Genomic DNA, 25,156 nt, shown 5'->3' on the forward strand with positions numbered 1-25,156 from the left:
ACACACCTGTATCATGTCGCAACTTAAAGAAAAGTCTCTTGGCGCCATGGCCGAAACCGAACAGGAAGTCGGCCATTTTGAATTAATTGTGTAATTTTGGTGCAATTTATGCCATTCTTTCGGCAATTAATACGGCCCGAACCGTAACGTGCACCCAGGAGTGTTATACATCAAAATGTGCGTCTTCATCTTGCGACTACGCGCATTACTTTTCTCTTTCAAAAGTGTTACCGTGGCGACGCTAGACGCCAAAAAGCGTGCCCCCCTTCATCTGATTGGTCCATATTTGATAGTTCTCCAAAAGTCACCAAATTTTGCATGCAAGCCAGGCCTGGCGATAAATTTGATATTTCATAGTTTGCATTAATGGGCGTGGCCTAACGGCTCAACAGCGCCCCCTAGAATACTTTTCTCTGCCATAACTTTTGAAAGGTTTGACATAAAGAGTGGTGGGTGGTGTCATGGGACTCGGTATTGAGTCCTTGACCATAATTGGTGAAAATTAGCCCCGCCCCTTCTTCTGATTGGTTGTCCCGATTTTCTGCTATAACTTTTGAATGGTTTGACATAGAGAGTCGTGGGTGGTGTCATCAGATTCTGTATGGAGTCCTTGACCTTCATTGGCCTGAATTAGCCCCGCCCCTTCTTCTGATTGGTTGTCCCTTTTTTCTGCTATAACTTTTGAATGGTTTTACATAGGAAGTCGTGGGTGGTGTCATTTCTGATATGCTTATGGGGGGCGGTGGCCGTGAGTGCGAGGGCCCGTTCATCGCTGCTTGCAGCTTTAATTTCCCTTTTTACGGTAAACCTTTACCGTCTCTACCACTAGCTCATTCATACCATAGCGGCCTTTTCCCCCCGCAATGCAACACAGGAAGGAAGGAACAAATTGTGCCTGTCAAAATAAAATCTCACGATAAATGGAATCACTTGCTCCAAAATGGGCACAAATATACACACAGAAGCAGGTGAAATTGCGTTGTCATATAATAGGGAAATCTTGTCAAATTTGTATAAATTGGACATTAGCTTAACCCGAAAAACAAAACAGCAAGCAAAAAAACAAATGAGTTGGCTACAAAATTAGTCACACTATTTAAAAGGCAAATTTTTATTTTCATTCCAATGTATATACTGTTTATATTTCGTAATCATATATTTTTTACTTTTTTAACCCCTCCCGTGCAATGAGTGTGTTAAGTGAACTGCTGCTGCACAAAGTGAGTTTCCCCATTGAGGGAGAAATAAAGGATAATCTAATATCTAATCTAATCTCTAACAATGGCAATAAATCATTGTTAACTGACAGCCCGAAACAAACCAAAAATTCCAGCAATTGTAGCAGGGTATTACGTAAAGGCTTGGTAAAAGAGAAACTTAGCTCTGACTTGTTATTCATGATTTAAGTTTTCATTCCTGTGAACTGGAAGTGGAGTTTGGCTGACACTTCAGTGCGCAAAAATAGAAGCAAGAGATCCAGGCACTCGAGACGAGGTGGATTAAAAAGATAAAAAAGCCTTTATCAGAAGACGGCTGCCAACATGTTTCGGCCTATCTGGCCTTCATCAGGGCAAAAAAGGTGCGCACCTTTAAAAGCCTGTGTGAGCGCACGGAGAGGAGAGTTTCCAGCTGTGATCCCAGAGGGGACATCGAATCAAACCTTACAAGAGACTTCTGATTTGCAGAAAACATTCAGTTCATGAGGCGAGTATCCGGATTTTCTCCATTCTCTACCTTTCAACCCTTTTATCATCCTTAGGTCCTTCCTCAGGATTTATTCCCTTCTTGTCTCATTTATTAACTCCCCATCTTCTTTCTTGTTTCTCTTCTCTTTTACTATATTGCTTATTAGGGCCCAAGCACGATGGTGCAAGGACCCTATTGTATCTGTTATGTTTAGGGAGGGGTGGCAATGTAAATTGGCACTACTGCATACTACTGACCATAAATAACCCTAAAAAAAAAAGGGTTGGCAAGCCCCCGATTGCTATTACTCCGATGTAAATACAGTACAGTCTATGGTCTTTGAGATATTTTAAGTTATTGTTTATCTGACTTGTTTCGGTGGAAAACCTCCGACTTCATCAGAGTGTCACATGATGACACCTAAAAACCTTGTCTGAGATAAAAGAAACAGCAAAGTTAATTATAAACCAAGACAAAATTAAAAAGTGAATTATAATGTATGTTGGTTGAATGGAAGGTGTGGATGATACAGAAATTTGTTTCAGAATTTTAAAGTTTATTGGTCAACCCCAGAACGTTAGAGTAGATGACATCATCGCCTAGAGTGGAGAGGTATGAGAAAAAAAATCATAAAACTTAAGCCGCAATATCTCAACCCACATGGAAAGAACCTATATGATGCATATATGCAACTATATGTAACCTATATGCTACATATAAGCATCATATATGCGCATATATACCACATATATGCCTGGTATATGCTCCATATAGGCTGCATATATCTCACATATAGGTCAAAATCAGGTGCATATATGTGCATATAAAGGGCATATAGGTCTCCTATATAGCTTGTTTATACCCTCATATAGGTCATATATGTTCATTATACAAGCCATATATGTCTCCTATATAGCTTGTTTATACCCTCATATGTCATATATGTTCATTATACAAGCCATATAGGTCTCCTATATAGCTTCTTTATCCATATATAGGCTTATCCGTTCATAATACAAGACATAAGTCTCCTATATAGCTTCTTAATATGTAGACCCTGTGTCCCATTATTATAGGCCACATGAGTACGGTTTCCTGCATACAGTAAATGTTTCAGCTCAGTGGCAGATTCTGCCTGCTGCATGAATCACATCTAATGAATGTAATGTGATAACATTAAATATCATGCAAGACTAAATTAGCACATTTGGGATGTGTACATCAACACAATGGTAACGTCATCACATTTGCTCCTAAATACATGTGACAAGGCAATGATTATGGAATATGGCAAGTGAGGAAAACAAGCTAATTTTCGACTAGAGAGCAGTGCGTCATGACGTCACGGCCAATCGCGTTGAAGCCCGGGAAGAGAAGCTGCGCTGTCCGGCTGCAGGAGGAACGTTCTGCCTGAAAACTCATCCTAAATGTCTAAAACAAAGTAAAATGATCAGAATCCACCGCGAGTCGAACCCACAGAGTTCATGGGTGATGATACAAGCTCGGCGGTGAGTTTATTGTGCATTTTGACGGAGTTAGCGTCGAGTAAAAGTGGGTTAGCCACCAGTGCTAATTTAGCTGCTAAATGCTAAGCTCCCGTGTGAATGTATGGACGAGAGAATGCGTGTGTGTGGTTCGTGAACACCGTGTATCGGCTGTGCCGCGTGTGTGTCGCGTGTGTGTGTGTGTGTATTGTGTGCGTGTGAGGGAAAAAGGAGAAATTCATTTTATTTCTTTATTTCATCATTTTACCCAAAGAATTGATGCTAAAACGGTTTTATTTGAGTTATTTGATAAATTTCATTTGATTTACACTGGATTTACACTGGTAAAAAATAGATTTGTAAGAAAAAAGTGATAATATATTTTATTATTATAAATAAATACTTTTGTTTATTTAAATTCATACATAGGTTATATTTATGTTATTTTATTTATCTTGACTAAGAATGTATGACCTATACTAAGCTCATTTAACTGAAATGAATGAATATGACCTGTTCTATAGGGTTTTTGAGAGGATTTGATTCGGTGACACTTGATGTCGGAAGAGAGGACATCAGCGACACCAGTAGTCGACGCTAGAGAGAGAGAGAGGATACCAGCACTGGATAGCCACCAGGCGGCTTCCAGATACCTGTTGGATCAACGGATCCAGAGAACCAGATGGCGAGCCGGAACAGAGGAATGCAGGACCACTGAACTTACCTCCCAAACCTGCGGTGTGGTAGGACAGTGAGCTACATAGAGATTAAAGGGCCCCAACGAAATAAAACCACTGAGCTCATAACAAAGAAAGAAAAGACGATACAGATTGAACACAACACTATTTTTTATTTTCTTTTATTTTGCGCGCAGTTTGTTATTTTTCTTATTCTATTGATATTGTTGTCATATTGTTCTGTTGTTGTTGTTACCCTTATTGTTATTATTATTACCTTTATTGTTATTGTTATTTATTTGGGGGACACATACACATGTAGGGACTTTTGATGTAGTGCTAATGGTGTTGATGGTGTTAATAGCTTGCTGTATTTGCACTTTAATTTATTGAAGAGTATAACAACATTTTCTTCTACGAACAAGATTGAAAGGACTCCTGGTGCACGGGAAGGGAACATGGAAACCACTTGTTCAGATAGGCAGCCATCAACCAAAAGCTGACAGAGCTCCGAAGAGCACACAAAAAATAATAATATTTGGCTATCTTTTTATTTTTCATTGTATTTGATTTTTGTTTCTGTTTATTGCCACTTGAAAGCATGCACTTTTTTGTTTCTGTTTATTTGAAAGCTAATGTTGCACTTTTTTGTTTTTTGTTTATTGCCACTTAAGCTAATGTTGCACTTTAAAATAATTTTTAAATAAAGTGTTTAAGTTCTACATTTGGGTTTTTATTGGATTTTATTAATGTACACCTATTGCCTATTTAACCTATTTTATAGATGATATAGGTATGTAACATATATGTGTATGTAGCATATAGGTACCTATATAAGAACCTATATGCTGCATATATGTTTGTAATATAGGGACGCATATAAAAAATTGGCCCCTTTCCTATATGTATATGTACATATATGTACATATATCTACCATATATGTACATATATGTACATATACATATAGGAAAGGGGCCAATTTTTTATATGCGGCCCTATATTACAAACATATATGCAGCATATAGGTTCTTTCCATGTGGGAAAGACCGTAGACTGTACTGCATTTACATTGGCACCCCTTAACATCATGCTTACATGTACATTTTCTACCATAATTTGGATATTGCCGATAAACCTAAAATGCTAATCTTGCATCACGTTAGCATGAACTTATATAGTTGCATGCTCATTTGCCTGATGTTAACAGGTTAATATAATGATTTTGGGGGATCATTATGCTGGCTGTTACAGTATTTGAGAAATTGAACTGTAAAATGAAAGACCTCTGAACTCATGACGTCATCTCTGTGCGCGCACTCTGTCCTCCGTTCAGTGAGCTATTCAGCCGTATACTCTGGCTCAAAACGGTAAGGACGTCCATCATATTCAAAGTCGTCGTCCACAACCTCAGAATTTGACAAATATTCAGACATGTTTCAAATAACTAACAGTAAACTAACAGTAGAACTCCAGCTGTACACAGAGCTGTGTCTGGGATGCGCGCACAGAGATGACGTCATGAGTTCAGAGGTCTTGTTTACAAACTGATTTATTTGTTACACACACAGCCCCGGATGTAGACAACAGGTCCTGGAAGCAGATCTAGTGATTCATAAAAGAAATGAAGAGTTTCGCGGCAATCATGTGTTATTTAGACGCTGCATCGTCTGTGTCCCGCGGTGCCCCGTTCACTACCGTTATATGGAGAAGCGGCTCGCAAAAAACCCCCTAATATCTTCCGAAGGACTCCAAATGACACCAAACTTGCCTGGGTGAGTATACGACCATAAAAAATGCCAGAAATAAGGTCCAGGTTGTAAAAAACCGAACTTTCCCTTTAAGACCTAGAAAACAGTCTCTTGGATCCATGCTCTAACTCACACAGGAAGTCCGCCATTTTGAGTAGAATACGTTATTTTCATGTATTTTGGTCATTACTAGGCCTGATCGGGTCCAAAACTGATGTGTATGATTGTAGTCTGAGCCTGAACACGTCTACAGTGGAATATTCTGGAACGGTTGTAACACCACCTGTTGGCAACAGAAATGTCATGTTTTGTACTAAGCATACCTGCTCCAAGCAAGATAAACCAATACATGTCAAACCTGGTGTACCAGTAGTTAAGACACTGAAGATAGCTGACAGTGATACCTGCAACTTTCTATCAGAGTGTGTTGCTGTGAAATTTGTGCATTTAATGAAGCTTCTATTTTTGAACAAGTGGATATGAATATCTTGGATGAATAGCACCACCTTCTGATGAAAATATAATGGTTTTTGCCACATTATGTCCTGTAATTATGCTGTCCTTTATCCGATCAGCCTGAGACGTTTACTGGATATAGACAAAACTGTTGTCACACACCAGATAAGATTTTGTGGATGGACGTCTAACAGGGCCTGTGTCATTGGCCGTGAAACCGGAAGTGGATGGTTTTTGCCCCACACATTCATTAAAATAAAATTCATTAAAAATCCCCTGTTTGTCCCAGGGAGGAGAGATTCAAGGATCAGATCTCTGTCACAAATGCAGAATTGTCATACACTGCAACATAGGGTCTAATAAGAACTTCATCACTCTATATTTTTGAAAATATGAAATCATAATCGTTGATCATATGTCGGTCATACTTTTTCCAATCAACATCAAACTCATCACAAATAGTGTCAACTCTGAGCTCATTAAATCCAGGGAGTTTACTTCAGATCAGTCAAACAGTGACATTTTAGATTTTTGGACACTAAACATATTTTTTCCATCTCTCCATTCATTTTCTGTACCCACTTTATCCTCGGCAGGGTCACGGGGAGGGGAGGAAGACTCGTGTGATCTAGAGGGTTGCATTGGGATTGGGTTCTGCTGGGTCCCGCGGGACCCAACGCAAATCTCGCGGGAGCGGGCGGTTTGAACTCTCCTGCGGGCGGGAGCGGGCGGCTAAAAAAACAGTGCGGGATCGGGATGTAGTAGAGCGACAAGAGGGAAATCAATGACGTGGAAAAGAACCTCAAACAAGGGGGTCCTGGTGAAAAGCGGCTTTTTTCCCTGTTCTCCTCGTGTCCGTGATGACGAGCATGTAGCTTTTGTGGCTCACAGAGGGCTCTGTGGAAGGAAATTTGGAAGATAAGAGAGCGAGGTTCAGGAAGCCACTATTATTTAACCACCAGCAGTTCACGTAGGACCATAGCCCAAAACAGAGGAGCCAATGGCTGCTGAGTATCAGTTTCCCAGGGACAAGAAGTTAGATCTGAAGTCCTGTCTTTTCATATGAAACTAATCAAAGTAAGTGAATGTAGTCTTCTCCTGAGGTGCATGAACAGTGTTGATCCTGGATGTTGCCATCTGTCGTCATGACGACAGTAAGATGCTGCTTCTGTAAACCTTCACCTCCACCTAATTCACCACTGTAAATCTGTAACAACACTGGTGGTGTCCTGGTCAGCACCCACTCGTTCATTCATCTTCCTTCCTTCGTCCCTGCCTTTCTTCTCTTTTAAGCTCCTTCTTCCATTCTTCTCTCGAGGTTTCAGAACAGATTGTGTGACTCTGCCCGATGTTTGACATGTTTAAATATCTACCCTTCAGTGCTGCTCAGGACCCGCCCACCTTGGAGTCCAGACTGAAGGACCTGGAGTGCCACTTCACCTGGGGCCTGGATCTCAGCCATTCCAGTCTGATCCGGAGCAGAGACATGCTGGACGACATCGGCACTGAGGAGGGAAACCTCTGGCTGGGTCATATTTACAACCTGCAGGGTTTCATCTGGTATCAGCTCGGTGATAAAGAAGAGGCCCGGCGTTTCCTCAGAAAGGCCACCGGGACCTTCCGACAGCTGAAGAACACAGATGAAGGTCCCTGGTTGGTGGTGAACTTTGGGAATCTGGCCTGGCTGTACCACCTTCAGGTAGAAGACGAACAGAGTCAGGGTTACCTGTCAAAGGTTGACGCCCTGCTGAGGGAACACCCGTCTCCATGCAAGGACAAGCTCCACCCGGAGATCTGTGCAGAGAAGGCCTGGACCCTGATGAAGTTTGACAAAGACAAGAGGCGGAAGGCTGCACGTTACTTCCAGAGGGCAGTGGAGATGCAGCCGGACATGGTGCACTGGAGGACCAGCCGTGTGATTGGGAGGGTGAGTGCTCAAAAGTACAGCAATACGGACCTGCATCAGGGCATCTGGGAGGAGATGAGGGAGGCCAGGGAGCTGGATCCAGATGACACGTACCTCGCTGCCCTGGAGCTGCTCATAAGAGCCAAGAGAGGAGAACAAGTCAAGGAGGAAGTTCGCGAGCTGGAGGAAAAGATCGTACTGAAACCTGTCAGCAGTTACAGTGGCATCAATGTTCTGCTCAATTTGTACAGACAGCTGGGCAACATCGACCAGGCCATCGATTTGGCAGAGAGGGCCCTGAAGAATCATCCTGATAATCGATACCTGAAAGAGTGCGCCGCTCTCTGCTACAGCTGGAGAATATTTTCCTTCAGACACAGTTGTCCAAACCCATCTGATCTGATGGAACGAGCCATCAGCCTGCATGAGCAGGCGATCGCTCTTTACCCTGATCGCCGTTCCCTCCGGAAGAAGCTTGACCTTGCAGACATATGTGCAAAAATAAGCAGGGATCCGCCGAGAGCATATCAGATTTACCAGGAGCTGCTAACTCTGGACCTGGAACCTGCAGACAAGCAGCTGGTCTACAACTGCTATGCTAATTACTTACACCTTAACCGGCAGGAGCCAAACAAGTCCATTGACTACCACATGAAGACAGCAGAGGTCCCTCTGGAGTCCTCCTCCAGGCAGAACAGCATCAGAGAGCTGAGGAAGATCAGCAAGCGACGTGGTTTCTGGAGGTCGGAAGAAATCCAGAAGTTCCTGGAAACACTGGAGGACCAGCCTGAGTGAGATTTCAACAACAGCTGGAAAACAATAAAGTGTGTTCCTCATAAATGCAAATACTCGAGTTTAAGCAATGTTTAGATGATAGAAGAGAGATTTGGCTTTTTAATTCACCTGCTACCAGAAAATGTATGTTCAACACTTTAAATAAAAGAAAATATTACTCTTTATCTGTCAATGTATATCTATTAAATTCAATTCAATTCAATTTTATTTATATAGCGTCTATTACAACAGAAGTTGTCTCTAGGATTTTTCCAGAGAAACATGACCCCCGAGAAATTATTACATAACCATAACATAAACAATGGCAGGTAAAAATCCCCTAGTGGGAGGAAAACCTTAAGCCAAACAGTAGCAAGAAAAACTCCCCTTTAGGAGGGAAGAAACCTGGACCAGGACCTGGATCATAAGGTGGGACCCTCCTGCTGGAGGCCAGCTGGGCAGAGCAGGAAAAGAGAAAACAGACAGAGGGAATGAAGAACAGAGAAAGGAGAGACACAGACACAATGGCTAGCTAGTGCACTGCAGGGATAACTATATAAACAGATAGACAGCAGACACTGAGGGGTCAGAAGGGGAGCGGGGGTTGGTCAGGATGTCAGCAGGCATCCACATAGACAGGTGGAAGCAGCAGTGGGATGATCAGAGGGGGGACTGTAGGTCAACATGCAGCTCCTGAAGCTCTGGCCTGCAAACATGCACAAAAGAGAAAAGGGGAGGGCAGGCCAGCACAACAAACTGCAAGATCGATGCACAAAAATTATGGTTATGAGATACTTATAATTAATAAATGAAAATGGAAGAGAAGAAGAGGAGAGCAGGAGGGGTGATGGGCACCTCTCAGTGGATCATGTTGGTGCTCCCCTGCAGTATAGCTCTATAGCTGCAGCTATGATTACTGACTCTAACACACTAGAGTTTACACCAACTAGAGGTTTACTTAACACTAACTATAGGCTTTACTGAACAGAGACGTTTTAAGTTTGCTTTTAAAGGTGGAGGTGGTGTCAGCCTCCTTAACTTAGATTGGAAATTGGTTCAATAGTAAGGGTTCCTGATAGCAGAACGCTCGCCCTCCAAATTTACATTTCGATACTCTAGGAACTACGAGTAAACCTGCACTCTGAGAGCGGAGAGCTCTGTTAGGAACATAAGTTACTATCAGGTATTGGAGGAACTAAGCCGTTTTGGGCTTTTTAAGCAAGTAATACAATTTTGAAATGGATTCTGAATTTCACGGCGAGCCAAGGAAGTGAGGCTAACACTGGAGAGACGTGATCTCTCTTGCTGATTCCTGTCAGCACTCGTGCTGCTGCAATTTGGATCAGCTCGAGCCTATTCAGAGAATAACTTGGACATCCTGCTCAAAACACTTTTTACAATAATCTAGCCTAGTAGATACAAATGTGTGAAATAGTTTTGCCGCATCACTCTAGGAGAGGATTTTCCTAATCTTTGCAATATTACGAAGATGGAAAAACGCTGTTTTACAAACCTGATTAATCTGCTGTTCAAACCACAAATCCTGATCTAAAACAACACCAAGGTTTCTCACAGTTGTCACTAGAAGCCATCGCAACACCATCTAATACCTTCCTAAGATGCTTTGGACCTAAAATGATAACCTCTGTTTTATCTGAATTTTGAAGCAAAACATTTCCAGACATCCAGTCCTTGATGTCCACAAGACATGCCTGAAGTTTAGCGAACGGTTCTGTTTCAGCTTCATAGACAAATAGAGCTGTGTATCATCAGCATAGCAATGAACATTGATGCCATGATTCTGGATTATACTTCCCAAGGGGTGTGTTGTGCTCGCCCATGTGCCCATGTGAACTTATAAAATGTATGAACATTTTGTGAATGTGTACGTTCAACTTTGAAACGACTCAGCTGAAAATCGGCTGTAATGTGCCTCCAAAAATGGCAGCCTGGCCAGGAACTACAACCCCCAGCATGCCTTGCGTGGGGGGGGTGGCGCCTACAAGCGGCGCGCATCCAATCGCAATGAGGCACCGATGACGTCACCGCAGCGCGCGTAGGATCAAAACGCTGCGCTGCGCGTTCATCTTTCTCTTCTTCCTTCATCAACCAGTGGGTCAGGACGTCTTTTTGGCTCCGGGCCAAAGGGACCACGCCCCCCCCCCCCCCCCCCCCCCCCCAAAGGGGGGGATCTGCGGCGTGGTCTGGTCGGAGGATCAGCGAGGGCCCGCGGCGCAGACAGCGCCGGCTGCATCTCTTTCCTTCTCCACTAGATCTCATCCGAGCTGGATCGTTTGGCTCTGGGCCAAGATCCCATCTTCCGTTCTCCCCCGGCTGGGGGGAGGTGTAAGGCCCCCATCGGGCCGCTCCGTTGGACCTGCAGCCCGTTGAAGCCGCGGTGCACGGAGCCGCCCCCATCAGCTCTCGGTCTCAACTTTTCATCCAGAGTCCTGCTTCACGTATCCCCGGTCCCTGGGAGCCGGAAAGGGGGGGGAAGCCGCTTTGAAGCTCGGCCCCGGCCCAGGGTGAGACCCGTTCCTCTGTTGTAACCTCTCTCTCTGCTCTTAAACTTCACCTGAAAGGACCTGTGGACAGCCTGCCCCGCGCAGAACCGAGACGCATCCTGCCGCGCGTCCCGGGGCCACGCGCTCAGGCCGACGGGCACCAGCACTCAGAAGAAGTAGACTGGCCCCGCGCGCCCCCGAGACGACGTGATAGCCTCCGGACCGGGGCTGGAGCGCCGGCTGCTTCAGCTGTACCCCCGTCCTCTCGTGATTCCAGAGTCAGGAGGAGGAGCGGGAGAGGCGGGAGGACTCTCTTGGATCGGACTCCGACCAAAAGACCCGGCAGGAACCCCTGATCGGCACCCGGAGACCCGAGGAGGCGTGAGGTTTTGAGACCTGGGTGTATGAGTTTAACTGGGAGTGTTACAGAGCTAAATCTGTGTTCAGAGCTGAGATTACATCATCATTGTTATCATTATCATGTTTGATTATTTGGTAGTCGTTGTTTTCTGCCGTAGGCACGTTTTAAATGCTGCGTTCGCCATCCGGTCCGATTGCACGTGGCCCAGAGGGCGCGTCCATGCTTAAATACCACAGAGTTCCGCCATCTTTAAAATACCACCCTTTAAACACAGCAATATTTTAAACTGTACATGTTCGTGATATCATTTTTATTATTGCTTTGATTTCTTTTTTTCCATTCCATGCATTTAACTTTCATGTCACATTTTTCTATTGATGTTTTTCTAGTTAATTAATTGTTTTATGATACTTAAGTTCTGCCATCGGGATTTATTGGGTATCCATTTACATCTTCTTTGATACCCGTATGTAAATAAATTCTGATTGATTTTTTAATGAGTGGTTGTTGTTATTTCATGCCAGATTTGGTCACAAATTGATTTGTTTAAGCAGAGCCTAGTGTTCGGACATCACGCCTTCATTGTTATTCTGTAAGATATAGTAAGATTTGCTGTTCTGCAGGATAATTCAAATCATGTGAGACTGATTTTCTGCTGTTTTAGTTATCGAATTCCATCGGAGTAAGGCCCGGTGGTGGTGCCCCGAGAATTTTATGTATCATATTGATCACTCAATTTGATAAATAGTCAACTTTATTAATTATTAATAATTATTAATAATATTCATTAATAGCCTTGGAATAACTAATCAGCTTAGCTACCTGAGTTGCACAACAGGTGCATGCATAAACTGAACAAGGTTGGCCAACACTGAGCCCTGCAGAACACCGTAGCAGACCCTTGACTGTTCTGAAGAAACTTCGTGTACATGAACAAAATGGAATCTGTCAAGTACATATATGAATAACAATAATACAATACACATGAACAAGCACACACTGAAATAAATAAATAAACGATATTCTTCGAAAATAAATATCCATCCATCCATCCATCCATCCATCCATCCATCCATCCATCCATCCATCCATCCATCCATCCATCCATCCATCCATCCATCCATCCATCCATCCATCCATCCATCCATCCATCCATCCATCCATCCATCCATTATCTATACCCGCTTTATCCCTTGCGGGGTCACAGGGGTCTGCTGGAGCCTATCCCAGCTCATTTCAGGTGAGAGGCAGGGGTTACACCCTGGACAGGTCACCAGTCCATCACAGGGCCACATATAAACACACAACCATGCACACTCACACTCCCACCTACGGGCAATTTAGAATCACCAATTAACCTAATATGCATGTTTTTGGACTGTGGGAGGAAACCGGAGTACCCGGAGGGAACCCACGTAAGCACGGGGAGAACATGCAAACTCCACACAGAAAGGTCCTGCTGGGCCTGGGAGTCGAACTGGGAATACTCTTGCTGTGAGGCAACAGTGCTAACCACCAAGCCACCGTGCTGCCCATGAAAATAAACAAATGAATGAAAATTAATAAATTTGTCATTCGGGGAATTTTCGACATCTCGATTAAAAGAGACTTGATCAGCGAAGAGGACACCTCTAAGGGGGCGAATATACTTGCTGTTCAGAACGCATAGCCGACCGCATCATGGCCGACACGCGTATCCTGCGATTGTTTCACATGTCCACATGAACGTTCTCCAAAAAACAAAAACGCGTATGCAACCTGCAGTTCTCGTTTTGCCTGCGATTGGCACTGGTCCAGGTTAGAGCACCAGCTGACCACAAGTTACTCTACGCGGAAGTCGGACAATTGCGGAATGTTTTGAAGAGAGGCTGGCTGAGCAGGAGCTGTTATCCTCATGTTTATGATGTGACATCACCGCTGCACAGTGCAGATATGGAGACATGCAAAGAGAAGTGGGAACAACTGCATGACCGTTATGTCCATGCTCGTTGGAGGATGCAGGGCAAACACAGCGGTGATGGTGCTGGTGGGGTGTTTTGCCCATCGATGATCAAAGGTCTGAGCTGGATAGAGAGGTTCGTCAGTCATCGCTGGGCCGACACCAACTTTGCTCCAGATATGTCGGTAAATTAATCTCCTGACGACATGCGCGTGCACTGAAGGCCTGGATGCTTCAGAAACTAGTGATCCTCCAGCAGCAAGGTCTACCGCCTACAAGAATCTGAAAAACCAAAGGGTGAAGATACCTTTCACATCGAGGCAGAAAAACCACAAACCCCATCTCATGCATCAGGGTCGGAAAAAAGGAACTATGGGAGGCTGAGGCTCCTGGACTGAGAGCCCAATGCCATCTGCTCAAGAAACCCACACCAGCAACTTACAAGGACTAGACACCAGTTTTGGTGGACCCAGGAAGTCCACCATCCACATCTTTTTTGGATTGTGGCCTTCATGGTGTTTTTAAAGGACATTTACAGCCTTCTCACAAACAAAAGCCTTCAGGTGATGATGGCCCGGCTAGACCACCAAGGCACCACCTTGTGGAACTGACCTGTGAGCTAGAGGCATATTTCCTCTAAGAACAACTGGAAATGGAGACAAAATGTATGTCCCCTTTGGATATCGAGACATAGGAAGACTGGTAGAGCGTTTACCGCCACTGACTGTACATCGGGAGCCGACCTTTGGACCTCTGCATTTGAAGATTCCACTGCAGGGCAGGTAAAGCACTTTGAATTATCTTGTGTTGAATTGTGCTATACTAATGAAATTGCCTTGTCTTGCCTTGCCTTTGTGTCTTGAAGACATTTGAGCATTGCTGTCCAGAGCCAAAGGGCGCAGACTGACGAAAAGGATCCTGAGCAACGTTGGAATTTCTGAGGCTCAATCAGACACTGAAGAGGAAGATAGCCGAGATCTGCTACGAAAACAAGAATCTCACCTGGCTGGATGCCCTACCATTGGCACTGATGGAATGTCAATTAGGAATTCCACTAGTGACAAACCTAACTTGATTGGGACTGGATATGCAAATAAAAATACCTGGTCAAGAGAGTAATAACATCAGCTTTGTCTAAGGACAGCAGGGTCCCCCTCCCTATCAACTGCCTTTCTTAGGTGCTGATGGGATAAGAAACGGGGCAGGAATCGAGGAGGGATGAGAAGGAGACGTGTTCAATCTGCGACCATAGCATATCCTTTAAGATTGGTTTTCACACCTTTTAGGGCGTGAAAGGAAGAAGAAATATTAATCGTTCTAATAGTTCTAAATTGGTTTAAATTACGTTAATTACTAACTGATTAATATTGTTTTATTTCCTTGTGGTAGCAGGTTATTACATAAAGGTTTGGGCAAGGCTGGTTAAAGTGATACTTAGCTCTGAGTTGTTGATGTGGATTACAGCAGTGAAGTTAGTTTTAGGTTGGATATTCAATGGACGTTCACTACGGAGCCGACGGTCTCTCTGAGGGACTATCAATAAATTACTCACTGAATGAATAAAACACTAGTTACATTAGTTAAGCTAGTTACACTAGTCACAGTAGTTAAACTAGTTACAGTTGTTACATTAGTTACACTATTTAGCTAGGCTAACAATGACAATCAGCCATTGTTAGCTGACAGTCAGAAACCAAACCAGAAATTCCAGCAATTATAGCAGGTTATTACGTAAAGGCTTAGTAAAATTGAAACTTAGCACTGAGTTGTTAATCAGGATTTTAGTTTTCATTCCCGTGAACTGGCAGTGGACCTGGACTGACACTAAGGTGTGCCCCTTTAAAAGCCTGTGTGAACGCGCGGAGAGGAGTTTCCAGCTGTGATTCCAGAGGTGATAGAGGAACGAAACAAAGAATCATTAGTAACATTAGTTACACTAGTTAAGAGCGACAATAGTTGCACTAGAAAAGTGAGTTACAATAGTTACATTAGTAATGCTATTTGCATTAGTTACACTAGTTAAGCAAGTCACAATGGTTACATTAGTTATGCTAGTTACATTAGTTATGCTAGTTACATTGGTTACAGTAGTTATATTAGTTATACTATTTAGCTAACAATTTAGGCTAACAATGGCTGATTGCCATTGTTAGCTGACAACCCAAAACCAAACCAGAGATGATCATATGATGGTATATTTTAAGATGTAGCTTTGTTGTTTTTAAGGGACTGTTGTGTTGGGCTGGAAGGAAACACAAAAAAATAAAAAATTCCATCACTGGCATGGCAGCACCTGTATCCAACTGGACTCTCAGCAGTCTGATCAAAACTTATCCAGCTGGACCCTAATAGGTGATTCTTGCTTGTGTTTGTTCTCTCAGATGTAAGTTGCTTTGAATAAAAGCAACTGCTAAATTACAGTAGTAGTAGTAGTTACACAAGTTCCATTAGTTACAGTAGTTAAGCTAGTTACAGTAGTTAGACTAGTTATATTAGTTACGCTAATGACATTAGTTACAGTAGTTACATTAGTTCCACTAGTTATGCTAGTTAAGTAAGTTACACTCGTTAAAATAATTACATTAGTTATGCTAGTTACAGTAGTTACAGTAGTTACAGTAGTTACACTATTTAGCAAGGCTAACAATGACAATCAGCCATTGTTAGCCCGAAACCAAAACACAAATTCCAGCAATTGTTGTGGGTTATTATGTAAAGGCTTGGTAAAATTGAAACTAAGCTCTGACTTGTTAATCAGGATTTAAGTTTTCATTCCTGTGAACTGGAAGTGGAGTTGGGCTGACACTACGGTGCGCACCTTTAAAAGCGTTTGTGAACGCGCAGAGAGGAGAGTTTCCAGAGGTGATGGGGGAACCAAACAACAAATCAAACCTTACAAGAGACTTCTGATTTGCGGAAAACATTCAGATAATGAGGTGAGTATCTGGATTTTCTCAGTTCTCTACCTTTCAACCCTTTTATCCTCCTTCAGGTCCTTCCTCAGGATTTATTCCCTTTTTGTCTAATTTATTTACTCCCCATCCTCTTTCTTGTGTCTCTTCTCTTTTACTACATTGCTTATTAGGACCCAAGCACAAGGGTGTGAGGGCCATATTGTATCTGTAATGTTTAGTAAGGGTGGCAATGTAAATTGGCACAGCCTTACTGCTATCGCTTGGATGTAGGAAGCGGTGGAAATGTGAAAAACATGGCCCAAGGGGTAAAACACTGACCTGACCCTGACCCTAAATCTGACCCTAAATAAAACTAAAAAAAGGTTGTCAAGTCCCTTATTGCTATTACTCAGACTTATTAAGGGGTGCCAATGTAACTACAGTCTATGGTCTTTGAGATATCCGGGCTTCAGTTTTATGATTTTTTTTCTCACCTGTATAATTTGACAGGTGAGTCATGCTTCTCATTGTTCAGCAAACATCAGCTGATAAATGACGAATCACATACCATCATTCTATCAGAAGTAAAAACACTGACTGATGACAGTGTTCAGAACTCTAGACTAGAGCAATCCGTCATTCCAGTTGTTCTTTCCTTTTCTTTCTGGGCGACATCACAGATTAGCGATGGTCATAGGGACATATTACGCCTCGCCCACGCGCAGAATGTACGCTCCAACCGACGTTGGGTTGGTGTGTTCAGGAGTATTTTTTTGACCGCCTCGGGGAGACGAGAGCCGACTTTCAGTCCGACTGCCTTTCAGACCGACTGCCTTTCTGCCGATGGTCAGCCGTCGGGTTGGTGAGTCCCATCCTTAAGACCTAGAAAACAGTCTCTTGTTCTAATTTGCATGTGCTTTGTCCGATCGACAAAGCACGATCGATACTTGGCCCTCCCCCTGCCTGTTTTTATGGCATTAATCACATGCACTCAACACGAGGGGCGGGAGGGGGTCCCACATCACCCGCGTTCCCTCGCCGGCCTGGGATAGGTGAGTCGGGATACCCGGGCCTGGCGGGGCTCGCCATGCAGCCTGGGGTGCCTTCTGGCGGTGCTGGACCCCCCCGGGGAGGGGGAAACGGTGCGTGATTGTGTGTCTGTGTCAGTGAGAATGCGGTGTGGAAGGGTCCTGCCATGGAGGATTTGAGCCTCCATTGGCAGGACAACAAAACTTAATAATTTATCAATATTATATTATACAAAGATGGTTATTATTATTATTATTATTATTATTATTATTATTATTATTATTATTATTATTATTATTATTATTATTATTATGGGCATGCCAAGTAGTGGCATGACCATATTGCAATCGTCCAGAATGGCCCAAAGGGCATTGTTGCTAGCATTTTGCTAACAAGCTAAAGTCGCAAAAGTCCCACGTCACACCAGCGGGTGTACAGCATGACCCCGCTCTAATGTGGAAAAAAAAAATCCCCAAAAAATAAAACACGCCCGAAAAAATTAGGAAAAACATGAAAATGAAGGCGATATATTAGTATACAGAAAAGGTTTCGTATACTAACGGTATCGTTGGATGCGTCTCCATCGTGCCTCGATGGGCATTACTTTTCTCAGTAATAGGGGTTACCGTGGCAACGCTAGTTGCCAAAAAGCAAAAGAAAAGGCGAAAATTCGGACGCTTATTGCTCGGCCGAACTTTATCATAGAGACATCGTTCAAACTTTCAAACACTCGGCCCGATTGGCACTAAAGGAAGGTACAACCTCATTCTTCCAATTATTACAGTTTTTGTGATATTGACCTTTCATTTTTTTTTTTTTTTCCGTTTGACTTTGGACGCTTGTTGCTAGGCAACAGGTTATCGTAAAGACATCGTACAAATGTTTCCCGACTCGGCACGCTGTGGACTTCAACATACTCAAATTTCATGAAGCTGGGATTTAAGGAAATTTTATGTCAAAATCCAGGCCAAATGGGCCCATTCATTCGGATGGAGTTTTTTACCATGGTGAAAAAGATACGTACCTCGCTGCCCTGGAGCTGCTCATAAGAGCCAAGAGAGGAGACCAAGTCAAGGATGAAGCTCACGAGCTGGAAGAAAAGATTTTACTGAATCCTGTCAGCAGTTACAGCGGCATCAGTGTCCTACTCATGGTGTACAGACAGCTGGGCGACATCGACCAGGCCATCGATTTGGCAGAGAAGGTCCTGAAGAATCATCCTGATAATCGATACCTGAAAGTGTGCGCCGCACACTGCTACAGATGGAGAATCTTTTCTTTCAGACACAGTCGTCCAAACCCATCTAGAAGCATGATGGAACAAGCCATCAGTCTGCATGAGCAGGGGATCGATTTTTACCCCGATCGCTGTTCCCTCAGGAAGAAGATCGACCTCGCAGACATATGTGCTGAAACAGGCAGGGATAAAAAGAGAGCATATCAGATTTACCAGGCTGCTAAGCCTGGACCTGGAAACTGCAGACATGCAGCCAGTCTACTACCGCTACGCCAAATACTTACACTTCCAACGGCAGGAGTCGGACAAGTCCATCACCTACCACATGAAGACAGCAGAGATCCCTGTGGAGTCCTCCATCAGGCAGAAGAGCATCAGACAGCTGAAGAGGATCCGCAAACGAGGCAGGCGTGGAGAAATCCAGAAGTTCCTGGAAACACTGCAGGAGGGCCAGCCTGAGTGAGATTTCAACAACAGCTGGAAAACAATAAAGTATATTCCTCATAACTGCAAATACTCGTCAACAGAGTAGTTCAATTAATCTTCAGATTAGAGAAGAGAGATTTGTTTTTTTAATTCACCTGCTACTAGAAAATACATATGGTGCATAAAAGTATGTTTCAGTAACTTAAAAATGTTTGAATAAAGTTTATAAACTCACAAGTAACAGCTTGTTTCTTTGATAACTCGATCGATTGATAGATATGTTGCGCCACTGCCCATGTGATTATGAAGTCGTATGTGATTATGAATTCATGTGTGATTATGGACTTATGGGGAATTATGAATTTATATGAACTCATATGAAATGTGTGATTATGTGAACAGTCAGGCTTTGACCAGCTCAAGGCCCGGTTTTGGGCCTTCGACCGGAGCCACCCTAAAGTTTTACGACACCGTGGCCACACGGCTTGGAAAAACGGAAAAACCCCATGGACACAGAGCTCAGCCAGGATTTGCATATGTGGCCCCCTTGGTGATAAGGGACCACACTCTGATTGGACAAAAACCCCAAGCTGCAGGAAGGAGCATGGACTTCCTGGGTGCAGCTATAAAAGAGCAAGGCCCCCCTCTCTCGCTCTCTTCTCTGCCTTTCCTCTCCCTTACAGGTCTGCTGTAGCAGCAAGAGCGACCAGCCAATGGCCGGCTTTCTCCTTTCGTGACCGAAGGAGCGTCCGTTTTGCAGCATTGCACGAGTGACCCCGAGGTTCCGAGCCCAGAAAGCTGAACCGGGGACCCTGCATTGCCTCGATGTGAATGCCTTCGGACCGACCCGAAGCTGAAAGAAGCCAAGCTGCTGTGTCCAGTTGCTGTCCCCTCATCCAGCTGCTGTCCCCTCATCCAGCTGGTGTCCCCTCATCCGCCGCACAGATAACAGGAGGGAGTGAGAGCCGCTTATCAGGATCCCCTGCTGAGCGTAACCACCCAGCTGTTCCCCAAGGAACGCTGACCGGCCAGACCAAACCACTTTTTTTCTTCAACTACAAAGATCCACGTAAGAGGCTGTTTTGTTTCTGGGCAGAGAAAACGTAGTAACACACTTTAAAAGTCAGTTTACGTTGTGAGCTGGATGGCTGATCCCTTCACAACTGTGTTATTAGATTAAGTGTTTTTGTTTATCTTCTTATTTGTCTAATGCTGCATCCACACCGCTGGATCGTGATGACATGTTCCTCCACAACAGAAAACAAAGCCCTTCCCCATTTCCTAGTCGAATGACCAGAGCGCACGTGTGAAGTTTAGTTTCACAGTGGTGCATTTCTGTGTGGGAAAGATCAGAAGGTCTTGGGTTTCTGGTAGCGAGAAATTATTTAAGAGTGTCTGTTATTTTACTTTTCTTCTCTATTTCTCTTTTCCTCTCCTACTAATCCCCACACACACAGATCCAGACGCTTATCTCGGTCATAAATGTGGTCATATTTCCCGAGCCATCCTGAGCTACCGACACACACCCACACACACCCAGACACACACACACCCACACACACTTATGATCGGAAGATTTGCATTATATGTTTTCTTGTCCCTGTTAATGTAGCGAGCCATCAGAATTTATCCAAAGTGTTGTTTTACCATCTGCTTGACACTGGTGTAAATAAATTCTGATTGAAAGAAGTCGTCTTTGTTTATTATACGCATATTTGCCGTTAATGTTGGGTGCCGGAGCCTGTGTTCGGATTTCATCCTTCAATTGTATTCTGTAGAATAATTAATTTTGAGACTGATTCTGCTGTTAAAGTTATCATTTTCCTGGTTAGAGCCCAGGTGGTGCCCCATTGATTAAGTCATTTTGAATAATTATATTTGATGAGTAATCTACTTTATTATTGTTGAAGGACAATTATTATTAACTCTTGATAACTGAACAGCACTACATGTTGCACAACAGTACATAAATGTTACTGCCGGGCCAAAATAATCACAACAGGAAATGTTGCAGTTGAGCCAACTAAACATATAAAATAAAATAAAATATTACTCTATATCTGTCAGTATTTATCTCATGAAACACGCTGAAATTAGTTCTCTGCTTTTAGGCCATCATGATTTATGCTACACTAGTTGCATTAGTTACGCTAGTTACATGCATAACCCTACACTGTCAAGGAGGTTGTAGTGAGGACCCAGATGCAGGAGAGCAGGAGGCAGGACTTCTCAAAAGCTGTGATTTATTAACAAAAACGCTGCTGAGCAGGATCCAAAAAACAGAACATGAACATGAATCAAAAAACTATGAAAACCTGACAAGGACAACATGGAGGGAGCAAACAGTAGGCTACGGACCAGCAGGGAGCAAGGGAAAGACAAGACTAGATATACACAAAGGATAACGAGACACAGGTGCAGACCATCAGGGCAGATGGGAAACAGGAAGGTCAAACCAGTACTAAAACACAAGGACATGGGCTTCAAAATAAAACAGGAAGGGTGAAACCCCGACATATCACAGCTGATGGCTCCCATCCTCTCTACAGAGAGTTTGTGCTTCTGAACTCTGTAGGCGCTACAGAGTTCCTCTGCCAAGCAAAAATATTTATAAGAAGTCTTTTGTCCCCAGAGCAGTCAACATTCTTAATTTGACAGAATGACCAACTGCATGACGGTGATGGTGTTGGTGTTGGTGATGATGATGATGATGGTGATGATGATGATGATGATGATGATGATGATGATGATGATGATGATGATGATGATTATGAAACAGGTCTTTTAATGTTGGTATATTTCTTCTTAGTGCAGTTTTAGCTTCTCTACGATGTGATCCTTACTGCTGTATTGCACCCCACATACAGTATCTTGCCTGTATTTATCTTGGTGAGCCAATTAATTTCCACCCCGGTGGACAGTAAAGATTTATTATTATGATTATTATTATCTGACTGGTATTTATGTGTGATCTATATTTACAGGTTGTTACGTAAAGGTTTGGGCGTGTCAGGCTGGTTAAAGTGAAGCTTATCTCTAAATTGTTGATGTGGATTACTGCAGTGAAGTTAGTGTTAGGTTGGATATCCGACGGTCAGCTCCTGGTGAATGTCAGCCAGATATCCAACCTAAAACTAACTTCACTGCAGTATCAGAATTTAAGTTTTCATTCCTGGGAACTGGAAGTTAAGTGGGGCTGACGCGACGGTGCGCACCTTTAAAAGCGTGTGTGAAGTGTGTTGCGCGCAAAGGAGACTTTCCAGGTGCGATCCAGAGGTGACCGAGGAACGAAACGACAAATCAAACCTTACAAGAGACTTTTGATTTGCGGAAAACATTCAAATCATGAGGCGAGTATTTGGATTTTCTCCTTTCTCTACCTCTCAACCCTTTTATCATCCTTCAGGTGCTTCCTCTGGATTATTTCACTTTTTGTCTCTTTTATTTACTCCCCATCCTCTTTTCCATCCCTCTTCTCTTTTAATATATTGCTTATTAATTTGAGTGGTCTCAATATTTTCGTTCTTTTTTCCTTATTGTTCATTTCATCTTCACCTCTTCCCTCCCTCATCATCTCCTCGTTGTCTCTGCCAGTAAGTTACAAATGATCCGATTTATATTATATTCATCCTAAATGTTTCAAAATGTTTTGTTTTTAGTTTAATACTGGTTTTAAATTCTACATCCTTCTTTATTTGACAGTTAAACGTTCCTGTTTTAATGCTCGTTTACAGTCTGGACACGTGATCCTCTTACCTGTCCAGGTGGACCCAAAGGTGGAGTATGGCAAGCCAAAAGGGACGCAAAAACGCAATATTTTGTGATGAAACTAAATTCAAAGCAAATGATGATGAAAAAAGCATTCGCTTACAACAAAAATAATTTTGCCGCTTCCCACAAGACTCTGCTACCTGCGTCAGTTAACAGATTATTTGCATCCTTTTTTGCAGCGTTCACTGAGTGTGTGTAAAAACTGCACCATTAGAACACCATAAAAACAATGTTATGCAACAAATGTAAAACAGTTTTTTTTGTTACAGCAGGATAATTTCTGAGCTGACAGTGAAGAATAAGAACAGACCAACTGACCTGTCAATAGGACCCGTCCCTTAACCACAGATGAGTCAATGGCTGCTGATTATCCGTTCCACAGGGACCAGAAGTTTATTGTTCGTTTATTGTTTATTGAGATCCCCATTAGCTGCAGCAGAAACTGAAACTATTCTTCCTGGGGTCTTAACAAAATAATGCAATACAAAGAAAACAAATAGAGAAAAGTACTTAAAAAAAACAAAAAAATACAGAATAAGAGCAAAAAAAAAAAAAAAAAATATATATATATATATATATATATATATATACCTATTATATAATACCCTATCATATCTAATATTCCAAGTAAATTCTATATTATATTCACACACACACACTATTATGCAATAATACCATTATATCTCATGTACCAAAACAATCATATTACATACACAACTCTATTACATACCGAAACCATTACTTGGATAGATGCTGTTTAAGTAATATTCTGAATTGATTATTGTTAACAGAGAGTTTTACATGATTGGGTAAAGAATTCCATTATTTCATTCCTCTATACAGGACTGTACGTCTGATGGCATTAGATCTAACCTTAGGTATTGTAAAATTTCCAACAGTTGCATGTCTAGTGTTGTGACAGTGATTTTCTGCACTAAAAGAGAGGTTTTTAAACAAATCATATGGCTTTTTTAAAACAGATATGTTTCTTATCACAATCAACAGTGAGTATATGAGTCTGTCTTTGACCAATAACCAGTTGAGTTTCTTGTGCATTGAGATGATGTTTGTCCTATTGTCGCACTTGAGAATAGTGCGGGCAGCTCTGTTTTGTATATATTGTAAAGCATTCAACATTTCACCATTAGCACTGGACCAAACTGCTGGGCAATAGTCAAGGTTTGATAATATAAGTGATTGAATAGCTGTTTTTAAAATCCTATGATTAATATAGAATGCGTGTCTTCTTACAATAAATATACCCCTCCCCATCTTTGTAATAATATTAGAAATATGTTTTTTCCATCAAAGTTTGTTGTCTACTGTTACTCCAGAAGTTTGGTTTCCTGCACTTGTTTTATTGTGATGTCATTGACCTTGATATACAAAACAGGATTCTTATCAATATTGATTGACCCGGTAATCATACAGTTGGACTTTGATAAATTTAGGGCTAGCTTGTTTGCAGATTGCTCAAAGCCATAACAAGCCAGTTTTTCTAGTAATATGTTATGATCTATAATGTCAAAAGCCGCTGAAAAGTCTAGAAATACAGCACCAATCATGTTTTTCATTTCAATTTCCCTAAGCCAATCATCAGACATGACCGTCAACGCCGTTGCAGTGGAGTGAGCCTTTCTATATGCATGTTGTGAAGTAGTGATTATTTTATTATCTGATAAATAGTTATTGATTTGTTCCTACGCAGTTGTTTCCATCATCTTTCCAAGTACCGGTAGCAGACTTATTGGACGACTATTTGAGCCAGAAAAAGGTAGTCTCTTGTTTTTTGGTAGTGGAACTATTTTTGCTTGCTTCCAGGCAAGAGGACATGTGCCGCATGTAAAGCTTAAGTTTATGATGTGAACCAACGCTGGAGCAATGTCATCAGCAACCACCCTCAGAAGCCTGCTGTCTAGGCCATCAAGACCAGGTGGTTGTTCTTTGCCCTTTTTCAATAGTTCAATTACCTTGTCCGTGTTAACATTTACCAGTTTGAACTTAGAATTTCTATTTTTCATAATTTTATTTCTTATTAATAGATGAGATATAGCATTACCTAGATTTGTCATACTTTCTCTTAGATTCACTACTTTGCTTATAAAATAATCATTCAAATAATTGGCAATGTCACTGGGCTTAGTAATGAACTCACCATCCTTTTCCAGAAAAGCTGGATTTTTTTTTATCTTTTCTACCTGTCAGTTCATTTAAGACCTTCATAGTTTTTTACTATCATTTCCCACCTCCTTTACTTGATTCT

At 42.4% G+C, this 25,156-nt stretch overlaps 1 protein-coding gene and 1 pseudogene across 1 annotated transcript; both read left to right on the top strand.

Moving 5' to 3' along the window:
* The first annotated feature begins 7,400 nt into the window (after positions 1-7,400).
* On the top strand, positions 7,401-8,753 carry LOC133458820 (interferon-induced protein with tetratricopeptide repeats 2-like). Its single transcript, XM_061739022.1, has one exon. It carries the CDS (start codon positions 7,401-7,403, stop codon positions 8,751-8,753), a length of 1,353 nt encoding a protein of 450 aa, XP_061595006.1.
* Positions 8,754-13,529: 4,776 nt separating this feature from the next.
* Positions 13,530-19,159, top strand: LOC133458821 (interferon-induced protein with tetratricopeptide repeats 2-like; annotated as a pseudogene).
* Positions 19,160-25,156: the final 5,997 nt, after the last annotated feature.

The sequence above is a fragment of the Cololabis saira genome, chromosome 13, assembly GCF_033807715.1.
Source record: "Cololabis saira isolate AMF1-May2022 chromosome 13, fColSai1.1, whole genome shotgun sequence".
NCBI classification, from domain to species: Eukaryota; Metazoa; Chordata; class Actinopteri; order Beloniformes; family Belonidae; genus Cololabis; species Cololabis saira.

Excerpts from the sequence above, each read along its gene's own strand:
- LOC133458820 (XM_061739022.1), top strand. The coding sequence starts at position 7,401 with ATGTTTGACATGTTTAAATATCTACCCTTCAGTGCTGCTCAGGACCCG.